General features: G+C 45.5%; 1 protein-coding gene across 3 annotated transcripts; it reads right to left on the bottom strand.

The window, feature by feature from the left end:
* Positions 1 to 2,990: 2,990 nt before the first annotated feature.
* On the bottom strand, positions 2,991 to 21,925 carry CFAP70 (cilia and flagella associated protein 70). 3 transcript variants are annotated; one of them, XM_075285497.1, is made up of 28 exons: positions 21,860 to 21,925; positions 18,455 to 18,542; positions 17,156 to 17,342; positions 16,904 to 17,002; positions 15,308 to 15,387; positions 14,682 to 14,858; positions 14,412 to 14,594; positions 14,144 to 14,238; positions 13,891 to 13,990; positions 13,442 to 13,579; positions 12,813 to 12,977; positions 11,361 to 11,447; positions 10,485 to 10,576; positions 10,162 to 10,222; positions 9,873 to 10,064; positions 9,632 to 9,763; positions 9,132 to 9,257; positions 7,730 to 7,863; positions 7,338 to 7,453; positions 7,061 to 7,213; positions 5,737 to 5,898; positions 5,527 to 5,621; positions 4,970 to 5,122; positions 4,736 to 4,897; positions 4,393 to 4,482; positions 4,108 to 4,209; positions 3,847 to 3,894; positions 2,991 to 3,158 (listed from the first exon to the last, which is right to left on the bottom strand). In XM_075285497.1, the coding sequence occupies exons 2-28, from the start codon at positions 18,530 to 18,532 to the stop codon at positions 3,078 to 3,080; spliced, it is 3,288 nt and encodes a 1,095-aa protein (XP_075141598.1). In that variant the 5' UTR covers positions 18,533 to 18,542; positions 21,860 to 21,925; the 3' UTR covers positions 2,991 to 3,077. The 3 variants fall into 3 exon arrangements, with proteins under 3 accessions (XP_075141598.1, XP_075141599.1, XP_075141600.1); XM_075285498.1 differs by lacking the exons at positions 16,904 to 17,002; positions 17,156 to 17,342; positions 18,455 to 18,542; positions 21,860 to 21,925 and adding an exon at positions 15,957 to 16,144; XM_075285499.1 differs by lacking the exons at positions 15,308 to 15,387; positions 16,904 to 17,002; positions 17,156 to 17,342; positions 18,455 to 18,542; positions 21,860 to 21,925 and adding an exon at positions 15,051 to 15,110.
* Positions 21,926 to 24,270: the final 2,345 nt, after the last annotated feature.

Below are 24,270 nucleotides of genomic sequence, written 5' to 3'. Positions count from 1 at the left end.
ACAGTACAGAGATAATACACACAGTGATGTCACAGTACAGAGATAATACACACAGTGATGACACAGTACAGGGATAATACACACAGTGATGACACAGTACAGGATAATACACACAGTGATGTCACAGTACAGGATAATACACACAGTGATGTCACAGTACAGAGATAATACACACAGTGATGTCACAGTACAGGGATAATACACACAGTGATGTCACAGTACAGAGATAATACACACAGCGATGTCACAGTACAGGATAATACAGTGATGTCACAGTACAGGATAATACACACAGTGATGTCACAGTACAGAGATAATACACACAGTGATGTCACAGTACAGGGATAATACACACAGTGATGTCACAGTACAGAGATAATACACACAGTGATGTCACAGTACAGGATAATACACACAGTGATGTCACAGTACAGAGATAATACACACAGTGATGACACAGTACAGGATAATACAGTGATGTCACAGTACAGGATAATACACACAGTGATGTCACAGTACAGAGATAATACACACAGTGATGTCACAGTACAGGGATAGTACACACAGTGATGTCACAGTACAGGGATAATACACACAGTGATGTCACAGTACAGAGATAATACACACAGTGATGTCACAGTACAGAGATAATACACACAGTGATGTCACAGTACAGGGATAATACACACAGTGATGTCACAGTACAGAAATAATACACACAGTGATGTCACAGTACAGGAATAATACACACAGTGATGTCACAGTACAGGGATAATACACACAGTGATGTCACAGTACAGGGATAATACACACAGTGATGTCACAGTACAGGGATAATACACACAGTGACGTCACAGTACAGGGATAATACACACAGTGATGTCACAGTACCGAGATAATACACACAGTGATGTCACAGTACAGGGATAATACACACAGTGATGTCACAGTACAGGATAATACACACAGTGATGTCACAGTACAGAGATAATACACACAGTGATGTCACAGTACAGGAATAATACACACTGATGTCACAGTACAGGGATAATACACACAGTGATGTCACAGTACAGGGATAATACACACAGTGATGTCACAGTACAGGGATAATACACACAGTGACGTCACAGTACAGGGATAATACACACAGTGATGTCACAGTACAGAGATAATACACACAGTGATGTCACAGTACAGGGATAATACACACAGTGATGTCACAGTACAGGGATAATACACACAGTGACATCACAGTACAGGGATAATACACACAGTGATGTCACAGTACAGAGATAATACACACAGTGATGTCACAGTACAGGATAATATACACAGTGATGTCACAGTACAGGATAATACACACAGTGATGTCACAGTACAGGAATAATACACACAGTGATGTCACAGTACAGGGATAATACACACAGTGATGTCACAGTACAGAGATAATACACACAGTGATGTCACAGTACAGAGATAATACACACAGTGATGTCACAGTACATAGATAATACACACAGTGATGTCACAGTACAGAGATAATACACACAGTGATGTCACAGTACAGGGATAATACACACAGTGATGTCACAGTACAGGGATAATACACACAGTGATGTCACAGTACAGGGATAATACACACAGTGATGTCACAGTACAGGAGAATACACACAGTGATGTCACAGTACAGGGATAATACACACAGTGATGTCACAGTACAGGGATAATACACACAGTGATGTCACAGTACAGAGATACTACACACAGTGATGTCACAGTACAGAGATAATACACACAGTGATGTCACAGTACAGGGATAATACACACAGTGATGTCACAGTACAGAGATAATACACACAGTGATGTCACAGTACAGGGATAATACACACAGTGATGTCACAGTACAGAGATACTACACACAGTGATGTCACAGTACAGAGATAATACACACAGTGATGTCACAGTACAGGGATAATACACACAGTGATGTCACAGTACAGAGATAATACACACAGTGATGTCACAGTATAGGGATAATACACACAGTGATGTCACAGTACAGGATAATACACAGTGATGTCACAGTACAGGGATAATACACACAGTGATGTCACAGTACAGGGATAATACACACAGTGATGTCACAGTACAGAGATAATACACACAGTGATGTCACAGTACAGGGATAATACACACAGTGATGTCACAGTACAGAGATAATACACACAGTGATGTCACAGTACAGGGATAATACACACAGTGATGTCACAGTACAGAGATAATACACACATTGATGTCACAGTACAGGATAATACACACAGTGATGTCACAGTACAGAGATAATACACACAGTGATGTCACAGTACAGGATAATACACACAGTGATGTCACAGTACAGGGATAATACACACAGTGATGTCACAGTACAGAGATAATACACACAGTGATGTCACAGTACAGGGTTATTACGCACCAAGATATAAACAAAGGATAACCTACATAATAGGACACTTTGAAATAACATGGCACAAGAATACAGCTAAAGGTAATGCCACAAGGCAGGAATAACCAAGGGGTCCAGAGTAAAACTTAGACTGGGGTACACACTAGGTCTCCCTTCTCCGTCCATAGTCATCAGTAACTGCAGGTTATGTTTGTCTCTTCAGTTGTTGTGCGCCTTTTACATTATGCTGTAACACACTGGGCACACTCCAGGATAAGCGGCTATTCTTCTGATGACAAGGCTGTACTACACTCAGCACTTCTCAGATCTTTGCTCTCTTGTACGCCTCCTTTTCCTTCATATCTGCAGCACCTGGCTCCTGACTGTTATGAAACTACAACCCTCACCATGGCCTGATAAGCCAAATGCTATTCTTAGAAAACCAGATCTACATGGTGACCACAACAATAACACCCCTATTCTTTACACTGCAGGCTACATTTACAGAAAACAGGAGAGGTTCGTTAATGAATAAACAGCTTTATTGATATAAAAAGTACAGCCCCCCTCCCCACCACCAATCCTTTACTCCCTGATTCCACGAGGGAGGACTCTGTGCTGTAGGGTTTTATCAGAAAGATGGGTCTCCGAAGCCCACCTCCTCCTGTAGCTGATGGATCTCGGTCATCAGGGTCTGGTCCTGCACATTCAGCTGTAAGAGAGAAGACCATGCATGAGTATTACAAGGTCTGACTGATACCCCCTGGTGTCATACACCTAAACCCAAGCCTGGAGCCATTATTTAGGTGTTGTCACACTTCATGAGACTGCAGTGGGTATTGTGCCCTTCTCTGAGTGCCAGGGGCAGCACTTTGGATAATATGCTGCCCATTCCTGCACCAGACACATGTGGAATACAAATTGAGTATGTGTATTTTAAGATGTATGAACACTACAATGAGACTGTCACTGTGTCCTTCAATAGCAGTGAGGGCCAACCATGAAGCTGGCACTGGGGGATAACTATGAGGCTGGCACGGGGGGATAACTATGAGGTTGGCATCGTAGGGATTTATGGGTATTGCCCATAATGTCTAAAGGGTCAGAACAGCATTGGGGATAAACAGATTTTACCATAAATTAAACTCTAGAATCAGTGAGACCGCTGGGACTCCCCTGAATCACAATATCGGGGTCCTGTGTGGAGCGGCTGTCATACTGCTACACTGCTGCTTCACTCATGAATATAACTTGAAGAGAAGTGAAGTAGCCTCAGTCCGTCTCATAAACCTGAAGATGCAGTGTGTATATGGGACTGCCAATCCAGGGGAAATCATGAACCCCATCCTCACGATTGGTAGGGGTCCCAGAGGATTCAGTGCACACTGACACAATCTCACCTTCCTGGTGTATTTGTAGGACTGTTCGGCCTCCAATTGTCTTCCTGTCTACAAAGAAATGTCACAAATCAGAGGAGTTTTTTCACATTACATCCAAGTATTGGGGTTTCTCTTTACAGCATGTACACCCCCAAAAATAAGGTATATAGATCCACGCACATTACTAGATGCATCCATCTTCACAACTCTCTGCATTCTGGGTGCAGTAATCCTTTAACCCTTCATGTGGTTACCATTCCGCTTCCCATTGTGGTCACTTACCTTCAGGCAGACGAGGGTCAGGTAGCCCCACACCTCTCCATTACTGTTATTTAGAGCGTTGGCCTCAGAGAGAGCGTCCTCTGCCTCCTGCAGCTCCTCCAACTAAGAAGAACACAAACACTGTCAGGACTTCTACTTGCTGTCAGTGACTGGCACATCCTTGGTTATGTCCGCTGTCTCCATGATGGGGTCAGGAGCAGTTTTTTGCTTCTGGGGGTTTCCATTCAGCATAACAGCAAGCAGAGAGAGTGATTACACGTATAATATGTTGTGATTAATGCTTACCCTGTAACAAGCGACACCGACACCCAGCCAGGTGAGACATGTGGGGGAGCGTTTACAGGCCAGCAGGTAAGTGTTCTTGGCTTTGTCAAACTGAAATATAAAGAGCGCAGAGATGATGGTTTATATGGTGTGGGGACTACACATCCAGCTATACAGCTCTGCAGGAAGCTACGAGAACTAGGACACATTCCCATGATGCCATGAATAGTACGCTACATAGGACATGGGGGGTTCTGGTGTATGAATGAATAGAGCTCAGCTGTTAGGGGTCTCTGGATGTTACGAGTGCAGCTTTGGGCTCCATATTTATATGAATAGTATATAAAAACTGCTGTGTACTTACCTCTCCATCCTGGAGATAGATTGATCCCAGGCGGAGGTAGACAGAGTGCATCTCCGAGGCATCGGCTACCAAGCTGAGGGCATGCTCGTAACATTGGCGCGCCTCCCCCTTCCTGCCACTCATATACCGCACATGGCCAGTGAGAGCCCACACGTCAGGGTTCTGTAAAAGGGCGCATATGATTTCTAGGAGTCACATCCTGAATGTTCCTATATTAAAGGGATGAGAACTTACCTGGTGTTCGACTTGCGACGCCTCTCGTAGGTTCTCATTGGCCGCATCAAACTCCTTCTTGAGCAGGTGCAGCTGGGCACACATGAGGTGGTACTGGCAGCTGGGGCCGCCATCTGGGCTCAAGAGTTCATGTGACAGCGCCCTCTGGACAAACTAAATCCAAGAAAAACACAGAACATGCTGTAAATAGAGAAGAATAAATAGATTCCTGCTGGGTCTCAGACTGCGCCCACTAAGGTGCCATGCGGACTCCATAGCCTATAATGGGGTCTGTGTGGTTTCTGCTCAGTTGTCCTGCAAGCAGCACTTTTCCCTCCACATGTTTCATGTGGAAACTGAACGAAAACCACACGGACCTCATTATAGTCTATGGGATCCGAGTGTTTCCCAGGTAATCACTTTTCTATGCGTATGTTGTTACTACCGTATCCAGTGTATACAAAGCTGTGATCTCAGACTGATAATACATTTCCTGCACTGATACATTATAACAAGGGGTATTTGGGTCATTTTCTAGTTTGCTGTCAGTGAAATAGATCCTTCTTGATCATACAGACCTGCGTGGCATTGACTTGTGCCAGGAACTTGGCGGCTTCCATAAATATGCTGCTGGCAGGTGGTGACGGGTTGTGGTTGGTGCCGGGTTCTACATCTGTAAGAAAAAGTTAAATCTACAGAACTGTGCAGATCAGAGCCCCAGTCCTGGCCCATTGTCCCCTTGTCTTAGGTTAGGTAGACCCTCACGTCCTGGATCACACAGGACTCACCTTTGTCAGTTCCAGCTTTGCTTTTGGACACCGCCGATGATGTAGATTTGGGGACAGTGTGTGGGGTCTTCTGCTCTGGGGGTCGACTGCCCATGGAAAGTTCTCCTGTACCGGACTGTCCTGGTGATGGCGGCATGTTTCCATCTGGGGCTTCACTCCCTCCTTTAGAACAGACGTTCTCAAACTTATTTTGTCTACCGCCCACTTCGAGAATTAAATATTTTCTAGCGCTCCCCCAAATTTTTTTACTTTACTACATCTTAAGAATCACAATCGCAGTCATTATGTTAATAATTAAATTATGTGTGTCATGTGAAAATAAGACTTGGATTTACCTTGTACGGAGTTTCCTAAAGGACCTGGCTCCTCTGCCCACTAGCAGCCTGCTCTATATAATAAAGCTTTATCCTAGTGAACAGAGAGACCAGGTCCTTTAGCCCAGTAGGATTTAGACTGCTTTATATGGTATAAGAAAGCAGCACTTATTCCACACACCCCCCTCTATCTCACAGCAGGGAGCTAGGTGATGTGTATGTGATGTGTATGTGTGGTGCAGACACAGGCTGGCTCCGTACACTCAGCCCCCCCTCCTCTCTCCCCCCACACAGCAGGGAGCTACATCATGTGGCTCCCTCAGCAATGAGCAGGGGGCCAGGTGCTAGTGTCCAGAATGAAGTGAATAAAGTAAGATAGTGGACAAACAAAGCAGTTTTGCTGAAGCAGTGTATTTAGGAAAAGTCTTAAATCCACATTAACAAGCAGTATAGATAGGATCATTGTTATGATACCACCCCTTTAAATTAGCCATCGCCCCCCTAAACCGCATCAACGCCCCCCAATCTTCTCTGTGCCCTTTACTGCCCCCCTATAGGCCTCCAGCGCCCACAAGGGGGCGTTATCACCCACTTTGAGAAAGACTGCTTTAGAAGCTTCATAACATAAAATCAAGAACAATGCATTACTAGGGTACAGGAAGGATGTTCACTCGTGGGGACAGCAGCACAGAGTATTTCAAGAGAGCAGTGGGCAGATCTTTTAGGAAGCAGTGACATGGCCACTTGTGATCACGTTAGTGAGGAGTGAAAAAAGGGACATAAACGAAGATTTACATAGTCAAATGTGTAGGTTCTCAGCAGCACTGAGTATTTCAGGAGCTGATTCTGTAGGAGGTGGTGACATGTTCAGCCCTGATGATGTTGGGGACATAGGGCTGTATGTGGTAGGTATTCTCATAAAGAAGAGATAAAAATATGAGAGCCCACACTGACAGTAATGAGCAGAGCCTCACAGCAGCACAGAGTACTCTCAGGATACCATATCTCACCACTGTCACAGGCGTCGTTTCCACTGTCTGGTATTCCAGGGTCCAGCTGCTCCTTGGCTCTGTCGCCAGATAGCGCGGCCTGGTGCAGTTTTCCGGCCTCTGAGAACGCCATCTCCATCCTGATATCATTTCCCTGGATTTCGTAGAACAGGCCTGGAGGGCAGACATGGAGGAGACAGGTGAGCGGCGACTACATCCTCTATGACATCCTCCATCATTATGTAGCTCAGCCATTATAGAGCCAGCAGTGGCAGCAATGGTGTAGGATCCTACTTACCCAGAATAGTCCAGGCCAGAGCACTGCCAGGGGCCACACATGTAGCATCCTCAAAGAACACCTCTGCGTCCTCATGACTGTCCATAATAACAGCGACTATACCGCACAGGAGCAGGCTGCACACAGCACAAGAATGCCATTACTACACACCACAAGCAGAAGGGACCCCCCCACACACACCATGACTTCCATTATCATTATGGCTTCTCTGTCTCATGTTCCTTCATTTGGCCTTTAGTTCTATTTGGACCTAGAAAAGTTGGGTGACAATCAACCTCTGCATTATAACCCAGCTTTCCAAAGCTCCAGAATGGCAGATCTGTGTATCGCTTGCTATACACATGGGCCTACAGTCCACTCTATGAGCATACAGGGGGTCTGAACTTTGTCACCTGTGTAAATTTTCCTGATTTAGGACCAAAGCCTCGTGGAAGCATTCCTGCGCTTTGATGCAGTCACCGACTAACAGCTTAAAGCAGCCGTAATCCAACCAGTGGTCAACACTCTGACGGTCACGAGCCAGCCGCTGGAAAGGAAGGAAACAGAGAGACCCTTGGAAATGAGGGGGTTTATATACTTATATACATACATACTGGAACTATGCAGCCGATAGGTATTATATTGGTAGGATAGACAAGAATAACCGTGCTTCTTTTTGGAAGCAGGGATCTCTTATATCACAGGAGCATGTGTGTGCCCTTACCGTACACCGAGTATATATGGCAGCGTTGCACTTGGACGACCGTAGGTGGGTGGGAATACAACAGGTAAGTATTGGGTATACCAATAGATGAGTTAAACGCGCTCACTCAGGACAGAGATGACAGTGTAAATCAAAGGTGAGTATTTATTATTTCAGATATTTCAGATGACGCGTTTCGGGGTATAGGAGTCACACAGGATATAGGGGTATATAGGAGCATCCTGTGTGACTCCTATACCCCGAAACGCGTCATCTGAAATATCTGAAATAATAAATACTCACCTTTGATTTACACTGTCATCTCTGTCCCGAGTGAGCGCGTTTAACTGTCATCTATTGGTATTCCAAATACGTACCTGTCCAAATACATTGCAGTATACGCCACCCACTGGAGAAAAGTGATACCGCAAGTCACAGGACAAAACACAGAGCCAAGAGGGGTGAATAGTCACTATGAAGTCCTGCTCTTAAAGGGGTTTCCCAGCTGAGCTGCAGTAGCATGACATGACCACTACACAGTGTATGGAGCTGTCTGCTTCCGGTGGGGATACCAGGTGTTGGACCCCTGCTGACCTGATATTGATGACCTCTCCAAAAGACAGGTTATCAATATCAACCCCTTTAATCTTATGTATATGGGAAGCATAACAAGCCACACCCACCACCACACCCCTCTCCAGGGTCATCTGCAGCCTGCATATACAGTAGCGCTGCTTGTCATCATTATCCGCTATTATTAGACCAGCTCTCTTCTTCGCTCCTTTGATCACACCTCCCATTATTTCAGATGCATCAAGGAGAATTCTCTGTACAAGTCTGAGCCTCTGTCTTCAAAGACTCTGCACAAGCCAGATGCTTTTAAGGGGCCTTAAAGGGGCGTCCAATACAGCGCCTCTGTTCTCTAGCTTCCTAATAGACTTGATGCTTCTAGTCCTCATTACTTCCAAGATCTCTGCTTGATGTCATTCCTAATCACATCCAGCGGACACAGCTGTAGGACACGTTACAGAAGAAAGCCGTGATCCACTGTGACCAGTAGTGCAGCTGTGTGAGCAGGACTCCATCAGATTTTACTGGGGCTGTTTTCTCACCTCCTGGTAATATATTTCTGCTAGGTTATAATCTTCAGTCATCTCGGCTTCCTTGGCGAAACGCAGAAGTTGCTGGGTGTCTGTCATGGGGGCTGGCGGTGCCTCTTCTCTGTCATCAAACAGAGTCTGTAGGGAAGACAGGGATCATTGCAACACTCATTTTATTTAATTGTCTCAAAGCGTCTAACGTGCAAAATGGATCAACTCTGCAAATCATTTTGATAAAATAATTTCCTAATTTGTGTAACCAGGTTCTATACAGACCCTCGTGTTTCCACGGTTAAAGACTACAAACTAACTTTGTGTAGTCTGAACCTACAGTTATATGTTACTCCCTTCCATCTGTCCCCTATATACCTTTGGTATGTTTGCACGAAGTAGAATACTTCTATACTATAGAAATGCATAGATCTGTATAGAATCCCTCTAAATCGAATCCAAGACTATTTGCAGTCACCCTAATATCCCAATGTTCCGGTTGCTTCTGTTTTATAACCTACCTTGTTAAGGGCAATGTGCATTTGATCCACAAGGTAGATGTACAGCTCACTCAGGAAAGCCTGCAGCTGGTCGCGGTCCTCGAAGGCGGTGGTCTTCAGGTACTTCTCTCTCACGATCTTCACCACCGAGTGCTGCAAATAGACACGTTTTACTGGAAGTAGACCAGTTGCCAACCCTCTGGTTCATGAATACAATCCCAGTACTGCAGTGAAGACTGGCATAGCAAAGTGTTACAACCACCTTCAGCTGTTCCTTAAAGGCAAAGTATTTTCCAGAGCAGTTCAGCTCATAGTTCAGCTGGCACTTCTGCTCCTCCAGGACTTGTGGATCCACATCTACGGCGTTGGTTTCTTGCTGTCCAAACAGCTGGCTGTACTCATCCAAGATGGCACTGGTGATGCTGGAGACCTGGTTGTGGTAATCTGTGACTGCCTGAGGGGGACACACATGTAGGGATCAGTAATATTTCCACGTATGCCCCATGTATGACCAGCTTCATGCGGACCAGGCATGTAAGACCAGCTCTCACCTTTTGCGCCCCGGCAGCGCGCCGACCAAGTGGGGGTCTGGCAGGTACAAGCTCCTTGACCCTGTAAGGATGGAGGACAGTTCAATAAGACACAGAGGAGAAGGCACACCAAGAAGAAACGGTGTCACAACAGATGGAGAGCCACAGGTCAGGACCACGGATTCTTCTCCTGTTACATGGGTGACAATTCCTCCATGTTCCTCAGTATGCCAGCTGTATATACATATGTATCCACAACAACTTGCTGCAGCAGGAGCCTCCCCCCTCATTGCCCTCTCTACAGTAGAATACAAGCCCCACCCATTCTTTATCATGTCACTTACTTCAGCGCCATTTCTTCGGCCATCCGTTTGGGCACTAATGGTTTCTCCAGCGTCAGCTCCAGTACCAGGTATGTCCCCGACTCCACATACTGCTGCAGAGTGAAGAGAGGAGTCATGTGACCGGTTATGTGACAAGTGTCGCAGATAAAGGGAGTGATTCTCATCCAAATTTTCCTCAGCGACAGTAACACAGAAACATGGTTTCACTACAGTTATGTCTAAGCTACAGTATATAGATTTCTACTGAAACGCAAGAAAGAGGAGAAGTTACTTCCTGCCTCACTGAACTACACTTCCCAGAGTTCTTTGCTTTTACTACCTGATTAGCTGCCAGGGAGAACTAACAGAGGGAGGAACCTCTGAATGACCAGGTGACAGAAACAGCAGCCTCCTATAAGGCCTACAATGGTGTCAAACAGCTACTTCCTACCAGGTAAGTGTGTCGTGACCATGAAACACGATCTTGTTAACGGGGTCACTTAAATACGGATTTGGCGTACAAGGAGAAAACATATCATGTTCTTAAAAGACGAATGTGTAAATAAAAACTATAATTATAACCGTGACAAGAGACTCTGTAAAATTCTGAACCTACTAAAACAAGCTAATTTTTTTCGCGAAAAAATACTGCATAAACGGCAAAGCGCACAGTTTCACATGGCCACAAGAGGGCAGTATGAGCCAAGAGCTAATGAAAGACTATGATAGATTATCACTAGTTTTGGTAAAGTGCCCCTGTTACAGCATAAAGGGTCAAAACCTGGCGCCAATACACACTGCAGCCCCAATAAAGTGAAAGAAGTGCACATCAGTTATGTATTATTCATATGTATCATTGTGTTACTGAGCTTTATTATTTAGGTGAGTGTCACATACCTGCCCTTCAATATTAGCTGACACTGTCTGATTTACCACCATGGGATCCATGTCTGCCACCTCTGATGATCTCATGACAGCAGACATCTGTAAGAAGAAAAGACATATAACACTGAGAGATGATTCACACTGCAATGTCTGTATATAGTGACTGCACCAGCAGAATAGTGAGTGCAGCTCTGGAGTATAATAGAGGATGTAACTCAGGATCAGTACAGGATAAGTAATGTAATGTATGTACACAGTGACTGTACCAGCAGAATAGTGAGTGCAGCTCTGGAGTATAATGCAGGATAAGTAATGTAATGTATGTACACAGTGACTGCACCAGCAGAATAGTGAGTGCAGCTCTGGGGTATAATACAGGATGTAACTCAGGATCAGTACAGGATAAGTAATGTAATGTATGTACACAGTGACTGTACCAGCAGAATAGTGAGCGCAGCTCTGGAGTATAATACAGGATAAGTAATGTAATGTATGTACACAGTGACTGTACCAGCAGAATAGTGAGTGCAGCTCTGGAGTATAATACAGGATAAGTAATGTAATGTATGTACACAGTGACTGCACCAGCAGAATAGTGAGTGCAGCTCTGGGGTATAATACAGGATGTAACTCAGGATCAGTACAGGATAAGTAATGTAATGTATGTACACAGTGACTGCACCAGCAGAATAGTGAGCGCAGCTCTGGAGTATAATACAGGATAAGTAATGTAATGTATGTACACAGTGACTGTACCAGCAGAATAGTGAGCGCAGCTCTGGAGTATAATACAGGATAAGTAATGTAATGTATGTACACAGTGACTGCACCAGCAGAATAGTGAGCACAGCTCTGGAGATATATATAGTGATATCCCTCTGGGCAAGTAATTTTGTAAAGTCCAGGATGGTTGTCCCTTGCACTCTGTTATGGAGCATTACAGAACTTCTCAATATCACTACACAACCTCTGGCTAGACAATGTCTGAATTTGTGTCTTGCTGCAAAACCTCATGGTCCTGTATTCCAGCTGACACTATATGTATTTGTGCTCTCTAATCCTATATACAGACACTTCAGACAGAGATGTTCTTTCTGTGGCAATACACTTGTAAGCACATGAGGCGGCCGCTCCCTGTACTGCTGTCTGATATAGAATAATGTCTCAAGGCTGCCATTTCTCATAAGAGTCCTTGTGGCAGCAGCACTTATCATCCACAGCTCCTGGGATGCGAACAACAACAATGAAACCAAATAATACTGTAGAGAACCAGAACAATGGCTGCTGCCTGCTTCATCTATACGGTCCTCTCCTATTATCAGACAATTCTTGTTTGCTATCATAGTTTCCTCACCCCAGGATCAATAAAATAAAACATTTGGTTCTGGTTCTTTGCCACTTTCAAGATCTCTGCTAGTTGTCATTGAATGGAAACATTCATGTGTGTCCTGGCACAGCGCTCACCCGTCTGCTGCCCTCTTTCTCCTTCGAGGCCTTCTCTTCTCTGGCCAAGCGGCTGGGTGCTGGCTTCACATGGGGAGAGTTGAGGCCTAACGGGGCGGCCGTCACTTTACTCATCAGACTGTTCTGTCGGGCAAGGTCACGCAGGACGCTGTGGTGACGTTTCGTCTATAAGGAGAAGAGACAGAGGCCGATCAGGGATGAGGGTAACATGGAAGAAAATATATTACATACGTGTCTGGAGATGCTATCATGGCAGGGGTCTCTTATACAATGTAAGAGACTATCAGAGATTAGTGCTGCTGGTATATTTAGCTTACCGAGGATTGTCTAGGCTGGATACAATTGTAACAAACCCTCAGCTGTGAAAAGTATTTGGTCTGTCTAGGTCTTTCCAGTCTCTGGGTGTTAACAATGAAGGCTCACATTCACTGACAGCAAGCAGAGATGTGATGAAATTGAAACAGAAAGTATCAAGTTGTAAGATTGGAGAGGCTGGAAATCAATCATACTGAGATGTAATAGGTTAGGCCTGGCAGGCGGATATGTTGCCACTCTCAGAAGAGATCTGGGCATATCTTAGGTAAAAATCCATCAAATCGGAGGATATGAGACACGCTCCCCTATCCTACCTTCTCCAACACCTCCACATCCTGATAGGCCAGAATTCTGTAGGCGCCACGCAGGCGTTTGACTCCTGGGTACAGCAAGGGAACCAGATTTACATAGGCCACTCCATGGAAAGAGATCTGCCCGTCTTCGTCACCCTGCTGTGGGAACAAACATCAAAGCTGAGATCCGCATACTCACTGCATAGCATCACGGGGCAGAATATTAGTGCTAGGGGCCCCATAAGTTTGCTTAATGCAGCCACCACTAGAGGGAGCTTACTGAGGACAGATTTATAATAGAGTGTAATAGGAGCTGTCTAAGTCCTCATGCACTGAGCTCCACCTAGTGGTCACCACAAGCAACCAGAATTCCATCATGCAGGTCTATGGAAGGCAAGGGGATCTGGAGCCCCTATTTGCGCAGCGTAAAGCCCCTGCTATCCATCTACTTATATACATAGGAAACTTACTTTTTCTGCTTTTCCTGGTTTGGATTTGCCAGCAGGGGAAAATGGTGCTCTCATAATCTCCACCGGCCAGTACCGGCACTCTGCAATCCGCTTCTGTAAACTGCAGGACAAAAGAAATTTGTTGTTACAAGACCGGAAACATTGACAGCAAGTAGTTTTATTATTATTGGGTCCCCCCCGTAATAAGGCACACGTATAGAGATTGTTTAGCCAGAGACCCCTTGATACATGAAGATTTCAGATAACTGGTCACCTAATGCCCGCACACTGATCGAGGTAACATCGTCTCTCCGTGTCCCAAATCACCCTCTTTTTATGGGTCTCTGCTTCGATACGGAAGTCCTTGTCCTACAGGAAAACATGGCGGGTGTTCAGTTTATACAAATATCCAATACGAGAGACTGCGCAACTCCCACCAGTGATACTGCCCGTCACAACCAATCAGATCCCAGCGCAGTGCTGGTTCTAAATAAGCAAGAGACCTGACTGGTTGCTACAGTTAACCCCTTCACATCTTTCACCTCTTTCCGGTTCATTTCTCCATCTTCTTCTTCGTAGGCCCCTGAGAGAATGAAGGATTCTGGGATATGCTGAGCTCCTGGAGCAGAGATTCCACTCATGGGCCACCTCTTCTGCCGTGAGACCCCCTCGCTTTCCCCGCTGACTTTCAGGACGCCATTGGAAAAGATCAGAGTAGAATCTTTCTGCATCAAAGTAGGGAAGAAGATTCACTATGGGATCATCTACAGCTGCGTAAATCAATATCAGACCCCAGACCAGATTTTTGTTACCTCTCCCACAGATGGGATCTGGAGGCTGGTCACATAATTATACTGTGGCCCGGTGGGTGTCCAGGAGTCGGGGACGCAGTAAGCGGCTTCCATGGTCACTCGGAGCAGATTTCCCTGGCTTATCTGTGTCTCAGTGAGTAAAGGCATCGGAACAGACACCGCCACCTCCAGGTTGGGCTAAAACGTAGAGAAATGAGATGATAAACGGGGCGAGGGGTTAAGGCTTCTAATAGGGTCAATCTGATTTCTACACTTTACAGTAGAATTTTATATAAAAAGCTGTTCCTCTTTTGATTCCACAAGTTTCCAGATTTCTGCTTGCTGTCATTGAATAGAAACATGTTATTTTACATCCTGAGATTTTCTAACCTAGTACTTCTGACACAGCGGATGGGTTCGTTACAAAGAAGCTGTGCAGGTTAGAGTTAGTCTCCTGACCAGGAGTGACGGATGGATTTTCCAGACTATATATAAGGAAAGAAACTCTCATCTGTGAGGTTATAGTCACAACCTAAATATAGGTCACAACAGGTTTTTATCCTCCAGCTCACTGCCAGCAAGCAAAGATCTTGAGAATGACCAAGAACTAAAATGCAAGTATTAGAAAGGTTTTTTTTTATAACTACCTTGATATCTGGGTGCACACTATCCAGCGGAGACCCATGGATCGGGTGCAGTGGCACAGTCACCTTGAAATTACATTCACCTAAAGATAAAAGAGGATGAAATTCACAAAAATGATGAAGATCAATTGCGCCTCTCAGTGGTGCGAGGTATCATGTTGTGAGTGATCATTCACGGCCTGGAAGTAGGAAACATGGGCAAGTATCTGGGCGACTCTGACACGGCCACAATGTGATGGCAATGACTGGGTCAGAATGTCTCCAAGATGGCAGAACTTGTGGAGTGTTCCTGGTATGTAGTGGTTAGTAAGGACCTGTCAAAAGAGCTCCGAGGAAGGACATCTAGGTGACGGGTGACAGGGTTAGGAGTGCCCAAGTCACAATGATGTGAGGGGAATGAAGTCCGCCTGGTCTGATCCCACAAAAGAGCTACCGTAAAGCATGTGGCTGAAAAGGTTCCTGCTGGCTATGATATAATTGTGTCAGTACACACAGAGTATATGGGTTGTGTAGTCACAGACCAGCCAGAGTGCCCATTCTGACCGTTGTCCACCACCGAAAGTGCCATGTGAGCAGCAGATCTGGACCAAGGAGCAAAGGAAGAAGCTGCCAGGTCATCATGTAGATGGCCGAGTGCATGTGTGTCACTTACCTGGAGGCAATGTGATAGTCTGGATAATGTCCTGCTGGGCACCTCGTGTCCTCACCTCATACAGATGTTACCGTGATGTCTATCTAAACATTACACAGACAAAATCCCCCCTTCATGGCAGCAGTGCTCCCTAATAACAGTAACTTCTTCTATAACCCATCAGCGTGATGTCCCTGCAACACTGCAAAAACTGTTCAGGAAGGGTTAAGGAAGGAATATGGCAGTGGCCACTAGAGGGAGCCACAGGAGCGGCTGGTGCGGGCAGGTTTTCTGGCACCTGTAGAGCCCACAGGACCTGAATATCTGAGCTGCTGAGAGATCTGGTAATAGAAAGATTAGCTACCATTGATTTCATCATATAACAAGTAGCTCACATCTCATCTCCTTTTACGAGCTGCTGCGGATCAATGTCCGCCCGTTATAAGACATCTCAAGACTCTGCTATAAATGCTCTGTATTCCCAGTATGCAGCAACTAAGGATTACCCTGAGAAAACACACAGGGGGGCAGATAGTGTGAGCAGGGGTGGGCAGGATGGTAAATCAGCTCTGAGGGGGCGCTGCAGCTGGCAGAATGTAAAGAATCCCAAATCTGAGGATCAGCGATGAAAGTTCAGAATCCGGTCACGCGGACAGCGGCCAAATCTCTGTCACCGGTGAGACTGATGCTCGCAGTGGTACAGACCCTGCCAAGTCCTGATCCTGACCACATAGTCTGGCCCCTGTCCTGGGAACCAAAAGTAGTCATAAAAGCAAAGACCCTCCGAATTAAAGGGCAATGGTCCCTGCATGAGGTGATCCCTCGCCCACACGTCTCCATGCCACCATGTCTTATTTATGAGCTGGTCTTCGGGGGTGACTGGCATGGGAACATGCTATAGCCAATTGTATGCAAGGAAAACTTTCCAAATATTGGAATAAATATTGGATAAAAGCTTTACCCCTCACCTCGCAGTAGGGGCAACAGATCCACAGCACTTTGCCCCAAGATGCTTGTTTTCTCCTCCTTCTGCTTCTTCTCCTTGGGTAAGATTTCAATAAGGGTCACTGCAAAAAGTCAAGAGATCAGGAAGTGTTCTGAGCACAGCTAGCTATACCAGGGTCTGCCAATAGGGGGCATCACTTGAAGCTCCACCTAACAGGTGCCGGTTATAGGCTATGCCCCATGGGGCACCCAGTAGGTAGGTACAGGTTACTTACATAGGACAGGTTTATGGGCCACGTCATCCAGACTGTGAGGACTCTCACCACCGATGTCAAAGCTGGTAGTGAAGTTGTACTCAGTGGGCTTAGCGGGGGTCGTCTCTAGTTTGGGGGAGTCTCCCAGGAGGACGTTATTAAATTCAGACCTCAGGTAGGTGACCGGGGCATCGCCTTTAACTCCTTTCTGTGTAAGAGAAATGACAATCAGTAATGATGGGAGGAACCATCTCCTCTCCATATTAATAACAACTTCACTGCCCCAGACCACCAGGGAGAATACTGTTAACACCTTCACTACCCTAGACCACCAGAGATATCACTCAACTAACTCTTCACTATACAATATCCCCAGGAATATTGCAATGAACCCTTTCTAAAGCCCGGGCCACCAGGGATGTTACAATTAAGTCCCTTAGGCCTCTTGGACTTTTACCCTACAACAAGAGAGAGAATATTATTAACCCCTTCACTACCCTAGACCACCAGAAAGAGTAATATTAACCCCTTCACTACCCTAGGCCACCAGAAAGAGTAATATTAACCTTAGACCGCAAAGAAAAATATTATTAACACCTTCACTACTTAAGACCACCAAAGATATCACTCATAACCCTTTCACACCCCAATATCCCCAGGGGTATTGTAATTAACCCTTTCAAAAGCCCGGACTACCAGGGATGTTACTATTAAATACCCTAGCCCACTTGGACTGTTACCATAACCCTTCTGTTATCTTAGACCACCGGGGGTATTAACATCAACCCCTTCATTAACCGAGACAACCATAGTCGTTGCCAACACTTGCGCCACCCTAGACTACCAGGGATGTTACCCTTAACCCTTCACTACCCAAGATAATCAAGGTTATTGATTTTAACCCTTTGCCAAAAATGTCACTATCACCTCTTCAGCGCCCTAGTCCACCATGGAAGTTATTACTATAAATCCGTTACTACCCTAGACCGCCAGGGTTATCGTCATTAACCACTTCATTACCGTATACCGCCATCTTTAACCTCTAAATCAGCAGGAATATTATCATTACGTTATCAATGGCGACATGACAGTTCTAAAAATTTTGGCAAGTATGGTCCCTGGATGACGCCCATATCAGTAGCACGCGGCAATAAAGTCTACTATCTCTGCGGCTCACGGTCACGGCGCAGAACAAGACACATTCGCGATTCAGTTCACAATTTCATTTCCATTCTGCCTGAGATAAAAATCTGTGAGTGCCGCAAACGGTTAAAAGGCGCCAGGGACTCATCAGGCAAGGTGCTATTTATGAGGTGTTACCAGATCCTGTGCTCTGAGGACCGTGATGTGCACCGGGGCGGGGGGCCGAGTCTTCACGTCTTCCAGTGCTGTCTCCATAGCTACGGGTCTGAGCAGAGATAAGAGGCATGAGATGAAGGATGGAAGTCCCATTACAAGTGTCACCGCTGACTTATTAATATACTTTATCTTGTAGGCCAGCGGAATAGTAACAGCGGCGCGAGGTGCAGTGTAAAATGTGCGGATACGAGAAAAGCGCTGGATCTATCCTGGTGCTGCATAACTAGCAGTTCCTTACGTTAGGGGGTGCAATGCTGATAAGGGAATTGCAATGATCTGGACTCATCACCCAGTCTACTCACTCACTGCTTGTAACACTAGCATAACACTATGTGATTACCCACAATGCAATGCCCTGTATGGGTCAAAAGTAATCTGTCACCGCACAGACCCCATGAACCAACCACACAGGCCTGCTGCTAATATAGGGCGTCTATAGAAGGTATATAGTAATGTGATACAGAGATACGGTGTGGGAAAACATCCTGATTACTGCACCAACCAGGCAATCAGGCGATAAGATGATGTCATCGCTATATGGTATACGCTGTATCACATTACTGAGTGTGCCGTATGAACTGATGGAAAAGTAATGATCATTATCAATACATCCCACTGAAAAACACTAGGGGGCAGCAGTTATCTGTGACTGGAGGAAGATAAAGTCACTACTCACAAGATCTACTAAGAATATCATATTACTAATGCAAAGTATGTGACAAATACCATAACTGCCCTATAGCCTGCATTATACTCCAGAGCTGCGCTCACTATTCTGCTGGTACAGTCACTGTGTACAGACATTACATTACTTATCCTGTGTTATACTCCAGAGCTGCGCTCACTATTCTGCTGGTACAGTCACTGTGTACAGACATTACATTACTTATCCTGTGTTATACTCCAGAGCTGCACTCACTATTCTGCTGGTACAGTCACTGTGTACATACATTACATTACTTATCCTGTATTATACTCCAGAGCTGCGCTCACTATTCTGCTGGTACAGTCACTGTGTACATACATTACATTACTTATCCTGTATTATACTCCAGAGCTGCGCTCACTATTCTGCTGGTACAGTCACTGTGTACATACATTACATTACTGATCCTGTATTATACTCCAGAGCTGCGCTCACTATTCTGCTGGTACAGTCACTGTGTACATACATTACATTACTGATCCTGTATTATACTCCAGAGCTGCGCTCACTATTCTGCTGGTGCAGTCACTGTGTACATACATTACATTACTTATCCTGTATTATACTCCAGAGCTGCGCTCACTATTCTGCTGGTACAGTCACTGTGTACATACATTACATTACTGATCCTGTATTATACTCCAGAGCTGCGCTCACTATTCTGCTGGTACAGTCACTGTGTACATACATTACATTACTTATCCTGTATTATACTCCAGAGCTGCGCTCACTATTCTGCTGGTACAGTCACTGTGTACATACATTACATTACTTATCCTGTATTATACTCCAGAGCTGCGCTCACTATTCTGCTGGTACAGTCACTGTGTACATACATTACATTACTTATCCTGTATTATACTCCAGAGCTGCGCTCACTATTCTGCTGGTACAGTCACTGTGTACATACATTACATTACTTATCCTGTATTATACTCCAGAGCTGCGCTCACTATTCTGCTGGTACAGTCACTGTGTACATACATTACATTACTTATCCTGTATTATACTCCAGAGCTGCGCTCACTATTCTGCTGGTACAGTCACTGTGTACATACATTACATTACTTATCCTGTATTATACTCCAGAGCTGCGCTCACTATTCTGCTGGTGCAGTCACTGTGTACATACATTACATTACTTATCCTGTATTATACTCCAGAGCTGCGCTCACTATTCTGCTGGTACAGTCACTGTGTACATACATTACATTACTTATCCTGTATTATACTCCAGAGCTGCGCTCACTATTCTGCTGGTACAGTCACTGTGTACATACATTACATTACTTATCCTGTATTATACTCCAGAGCTGCGCTCACTATTCTGCTGGTACAGTCACTGTGTACATACATTACATTACTTATCCTGTATTATACTCCAGAGCTGCGCTCACTATTCTGCTGGTACAGTCACTGTGTACATACATTACATTACTTATCCTGTATTATACTCCAGAGCTGCGCTCACTATTCTGCTGGTACAGTCACTGTGTACATACATTACATTACTTATCCTGTATTATACTCCAGAGCTGCGCTCACTATTCTGCTGGTGCAGTCACTGTGTACATACATTACATTACTTATCCTGTATTATACTCCAGAGCTGCGCTCACTATTCTGCTGGTGCAGTCACTGTGTACATACATTACATTACTTATCCTGTATTATACACCAGAGCTGCGCTCACTATTCTGCTGGTGCAGTCACTGTGTACATACATTACATTACTTATCCTGTATTATACTCCAGAGCTGCGCTCACTATTCTGCTGGTGCAGTCACTGTGTACATACATTACATTACTTATCCTGTATTATACTCCAGAGCTGCGCTCACTATTCTGCTGGTGCAGTCACTGTGTACATACATTACATTACTTATCCTGTATTATACTCCAGAGCTGCGCTCACTATTCTGCTGGTACAGTCACTGTGTACATACATTACATTACTTATCCTGTATTATACTCCAGAGCTGCACTCACTATTCTGCTGGTACAGTCACTGTGTACATACATTACATTACTTATCCTGTATTATACTCCAGAGCTGCACTCACTATTCTGCTGGTACAGTCACTGTGTACATACATTACATTACTTATCCTGTATTATACTCCAGAGCTGCACTCACTATTCTGCTGGTACAGTCACTGTGTACATACATTACATTACTTATCCTGTATTATACTCCAGAGCTGCACTCACTATTCTGCTGGTACAGTCACTGTGTACATACATTACATTACTTATCCTGTATTATACTCCAGAGCTGCACTCACTATTCTGCTGGTACAGTCACTGTGTACATACATTACATTACTTATCCTGTATTATACTCCAGAGCTGCACTCACTATTCTGCTGGTACAGTCACTGTGTACATACATCTCTCTCCCCATATCACACTGGGGCAGGTGTAGCTGCTGAGATATGAGGTAGTGTCTGCAGTTCTGTCAGTGACCTCAGGGGGGGTTCATGTCTCTGAATTAGAATGTGTTTTGACCCCACAGATCTCCGGTGACCCCCGTCACGTGACAGATACCCTACACACAGCACCTCCCGGCCTGTCACACGTATTCCTCCTCACACATGTGACTACAATAGACAGGTCTGCCATTCAGGACTCAAGGAAAGCTTGGTGGCTGCTGCACCAACCTGACACCGGCGGCTGCACGGCCTGGCCCGCTCCCCGGTACGTCACGTTTCTGTACGGACTGAGCGTCTCCGGTCTCCTAGCAACCGCCCATCTCCCGGCAGCCTCTGGGGCCGCGCTGCATGTTGCTAGGTTACAAGGCCTTCCTCTTACACAGGATGAACAGCTTCACAATAAACTCCATTTCCCAGAATCCTCCGTCCTGGTGACTAATGGTGGAGCATCCTGGGAGTTGTAGTCTGAAGGAGTGCAGGCCCCCCTATGAGCCCCTGAGGTCTCTTACACTGACCACCATACATGTGCACATGATACTATGGCCGCCCGGACAGTCAGACTTCATCGCTTACGTCTTCTTGCCTTCACACATCTACAGAAATCGATATTAATGATCAGAAAACGTCGCCGCGTTATAGTAATTGTATTCTTACATTTTATTCGCAATTCTAATAAAGTTTTATAGTTTTTAGATATTCCCAGTTTAGGGGGTGACTCTTCCACATTTTTAATATTTTTCACATTTTTTTGGGTACCACAATCATTTTTCCTTTTTTTTTTTAATAATGATCAGAGTAAGCTTAGAAATGAGGACATTTATATTTCCTTTATAGTCCTTGTATCCTCTGTCCAAGGGCACAACGTCACGGCCAGACCGCCAAACTGAGTATGGGAGAGTCGGTGGAGCAAGTAATGGGGGCCGAAACAAATATTGGGGGCGCTAGGACTGTAAGCATTACATACCTCCCAACTTTTGAAGAACCGAAAGAGGGACAAAAAACTCCACCCACTTTTATGTTGACTCCGCCCATTCTCATTCATTTTTCATGTGCCCCCACACAGTATAATCCTCCTACAGTCACCAGTACATTGTATGTCCCCCCTCTAACTCTCCCCCAACACCTTCATCTGCCCCCAGATTCGTGTCCCCCCTCCATCTCTGCCCCCAGATTCATGTCCCCTCCATCTCTGCCCCCAGATTCATGTCCCCCCATCTCTGCCCCCAGATTCATGTCCCCCCATCTCTGCCCCCAGATTCATGTCCCCCCATCTCTGCCCCCAGATTCATGTCCCCTCCATCTCTGCCCCCAGATTCATGTCCCCCCATCTCTGCCCCCAGATTCATGTCCCCCCATCTCTGCCCCCAGATTCATGTCCCCCCATCTCTGCCCCCAGATTCATGTCCTCTCCATCTCTGCCCCCAGATTCATGTCCCCCATCTCTGCCACCAGATTCATGTCCCCTCCATCTCTGCCCCCAGATTCATGTCCCCTCCATCTCTGCCCCCAGATTCATGTCCCCTCCATCTCTGCCCCCAGATTCATGTCCCCCCATCTCTGCCCCCAGATTCATGTCCCCCCATCTCTGCCCCCAGATTCATGTCCCCCCATCTCTGCCCCCAGATTCATGTCCTCTCCATCTCTGCCCCCAGATTCATGTCCCCCCATCTCTGCCCCCAGATTCATGTCCCCCCATCTCTGCCCCCAGATTCATGTCCCCCCATCTCTGCCCCCAGATTCATGTCCTCTCCATCTCTGCCCCCAGATTCATGTCCCCCCATCTCTGCCCCCAGTGTCATGCCGTCCTCTCCTTCATCTGTCCCCAGTTTCATGTTCCAGTTCATTGTCTACACACAAAAACCACTTATACTCACCTTTTCAGACGCAGATCTGAGTTGAAATCAGGACATACCTCCCACCAACCAGGACCGCGGGACACGTCACCGAAATCGTGAATGTCCCATGGAAATCGGGACAGTTGGGAGGTACGTCATTAAGACTATGCACCTCATTGGAGTTCTAACACCATCAAGGTTAGTGTAGACTGGACATGTTTGGGAGCGAGACCCCACCTTATAGATGTATAGACCCCCAGACTGCATTATCACCTGCTGGAGTAACAACCCTTCACACCATTCACTATATGAGGTCACCAGCAGACAAAGACTCCATCCCATTTTCTGGAAGACGAAGCCTCTCCGTATCTGTGACCTCTTGTCCTCTGCCGCCTCTTCAAACGCTTCATTGATTTTCTCGTAAAAATTCTTCCAAATCCATCAAAAGCTTTTGGCAGCCGCCGTCCCAAGTGCCGCCGCGCTAATATAGAAATCTAAAAATAACCCTAATGAGGTTTAACGACACGGCGACAGATCTCATGTCTGCGGCTAAAGATGGAGATGATGTCACCGCTGCTCAGCATCCTCCACATTGCCGGCCTCTGAAGGGTTAATACGTAGAAATTTCTTTTCTTTTTTTTTTAATCTTGTTTTCCAGGAGAACGTGGCAGAATGTCTTCTAGAAAACTAAAGAATCCAAGACTGCGAGATCAAAGGTAACGAGGAAATATTTTAGGAAAGTCTAAAATCGGACAAATCCTCAGAAAACTGCAGAATATTCAGTATTTATAGGAGCGGAACAGA

Source organism: Leptodactylus fuscus, chromosome 8 (assembly GCF_031893055.1).
Source record: "Leptodactylus fuscus isolate aLepFus1 chromosome 8, aLepFus1.hap2, whole genome shotgun sequence".
Lineage (NCBI taxonomy): Eukaryota > Metazoa > Chordata > Amphibia > Anura > Leptodactylidae > Leptodactylus > Leptodactylus fuscus.
This window is presented reverse-complemented; position numbering and strand designations above follow the sequence as displayed.

Excerpts from the sequence above, each read along its gene's own strand:
- CFAP70 (XM_075285497.1), bottom strand. The coding sequence starts at position 18,532 with ATGGAGACAGCACTGGAAGACGTGAAGACTCGGCCCCCCGCCCCGGTG. Across the intron at positions 13,991-14,143 it reads GATCAGTGTGCGGGCATTAG|TTTACAGAAGCGGATTGCAG; the intron begins GTGACCAGTTAT and ends TTTGTCCTGCAG. Across the intron at positions 10,577-11,360 it reads CAGCTAATATTGAAGGGCAG|CAGTATGTGGAGTCGGGGAC; the intron begins GTATGTGACACT and ends TTCACTCTGCAG.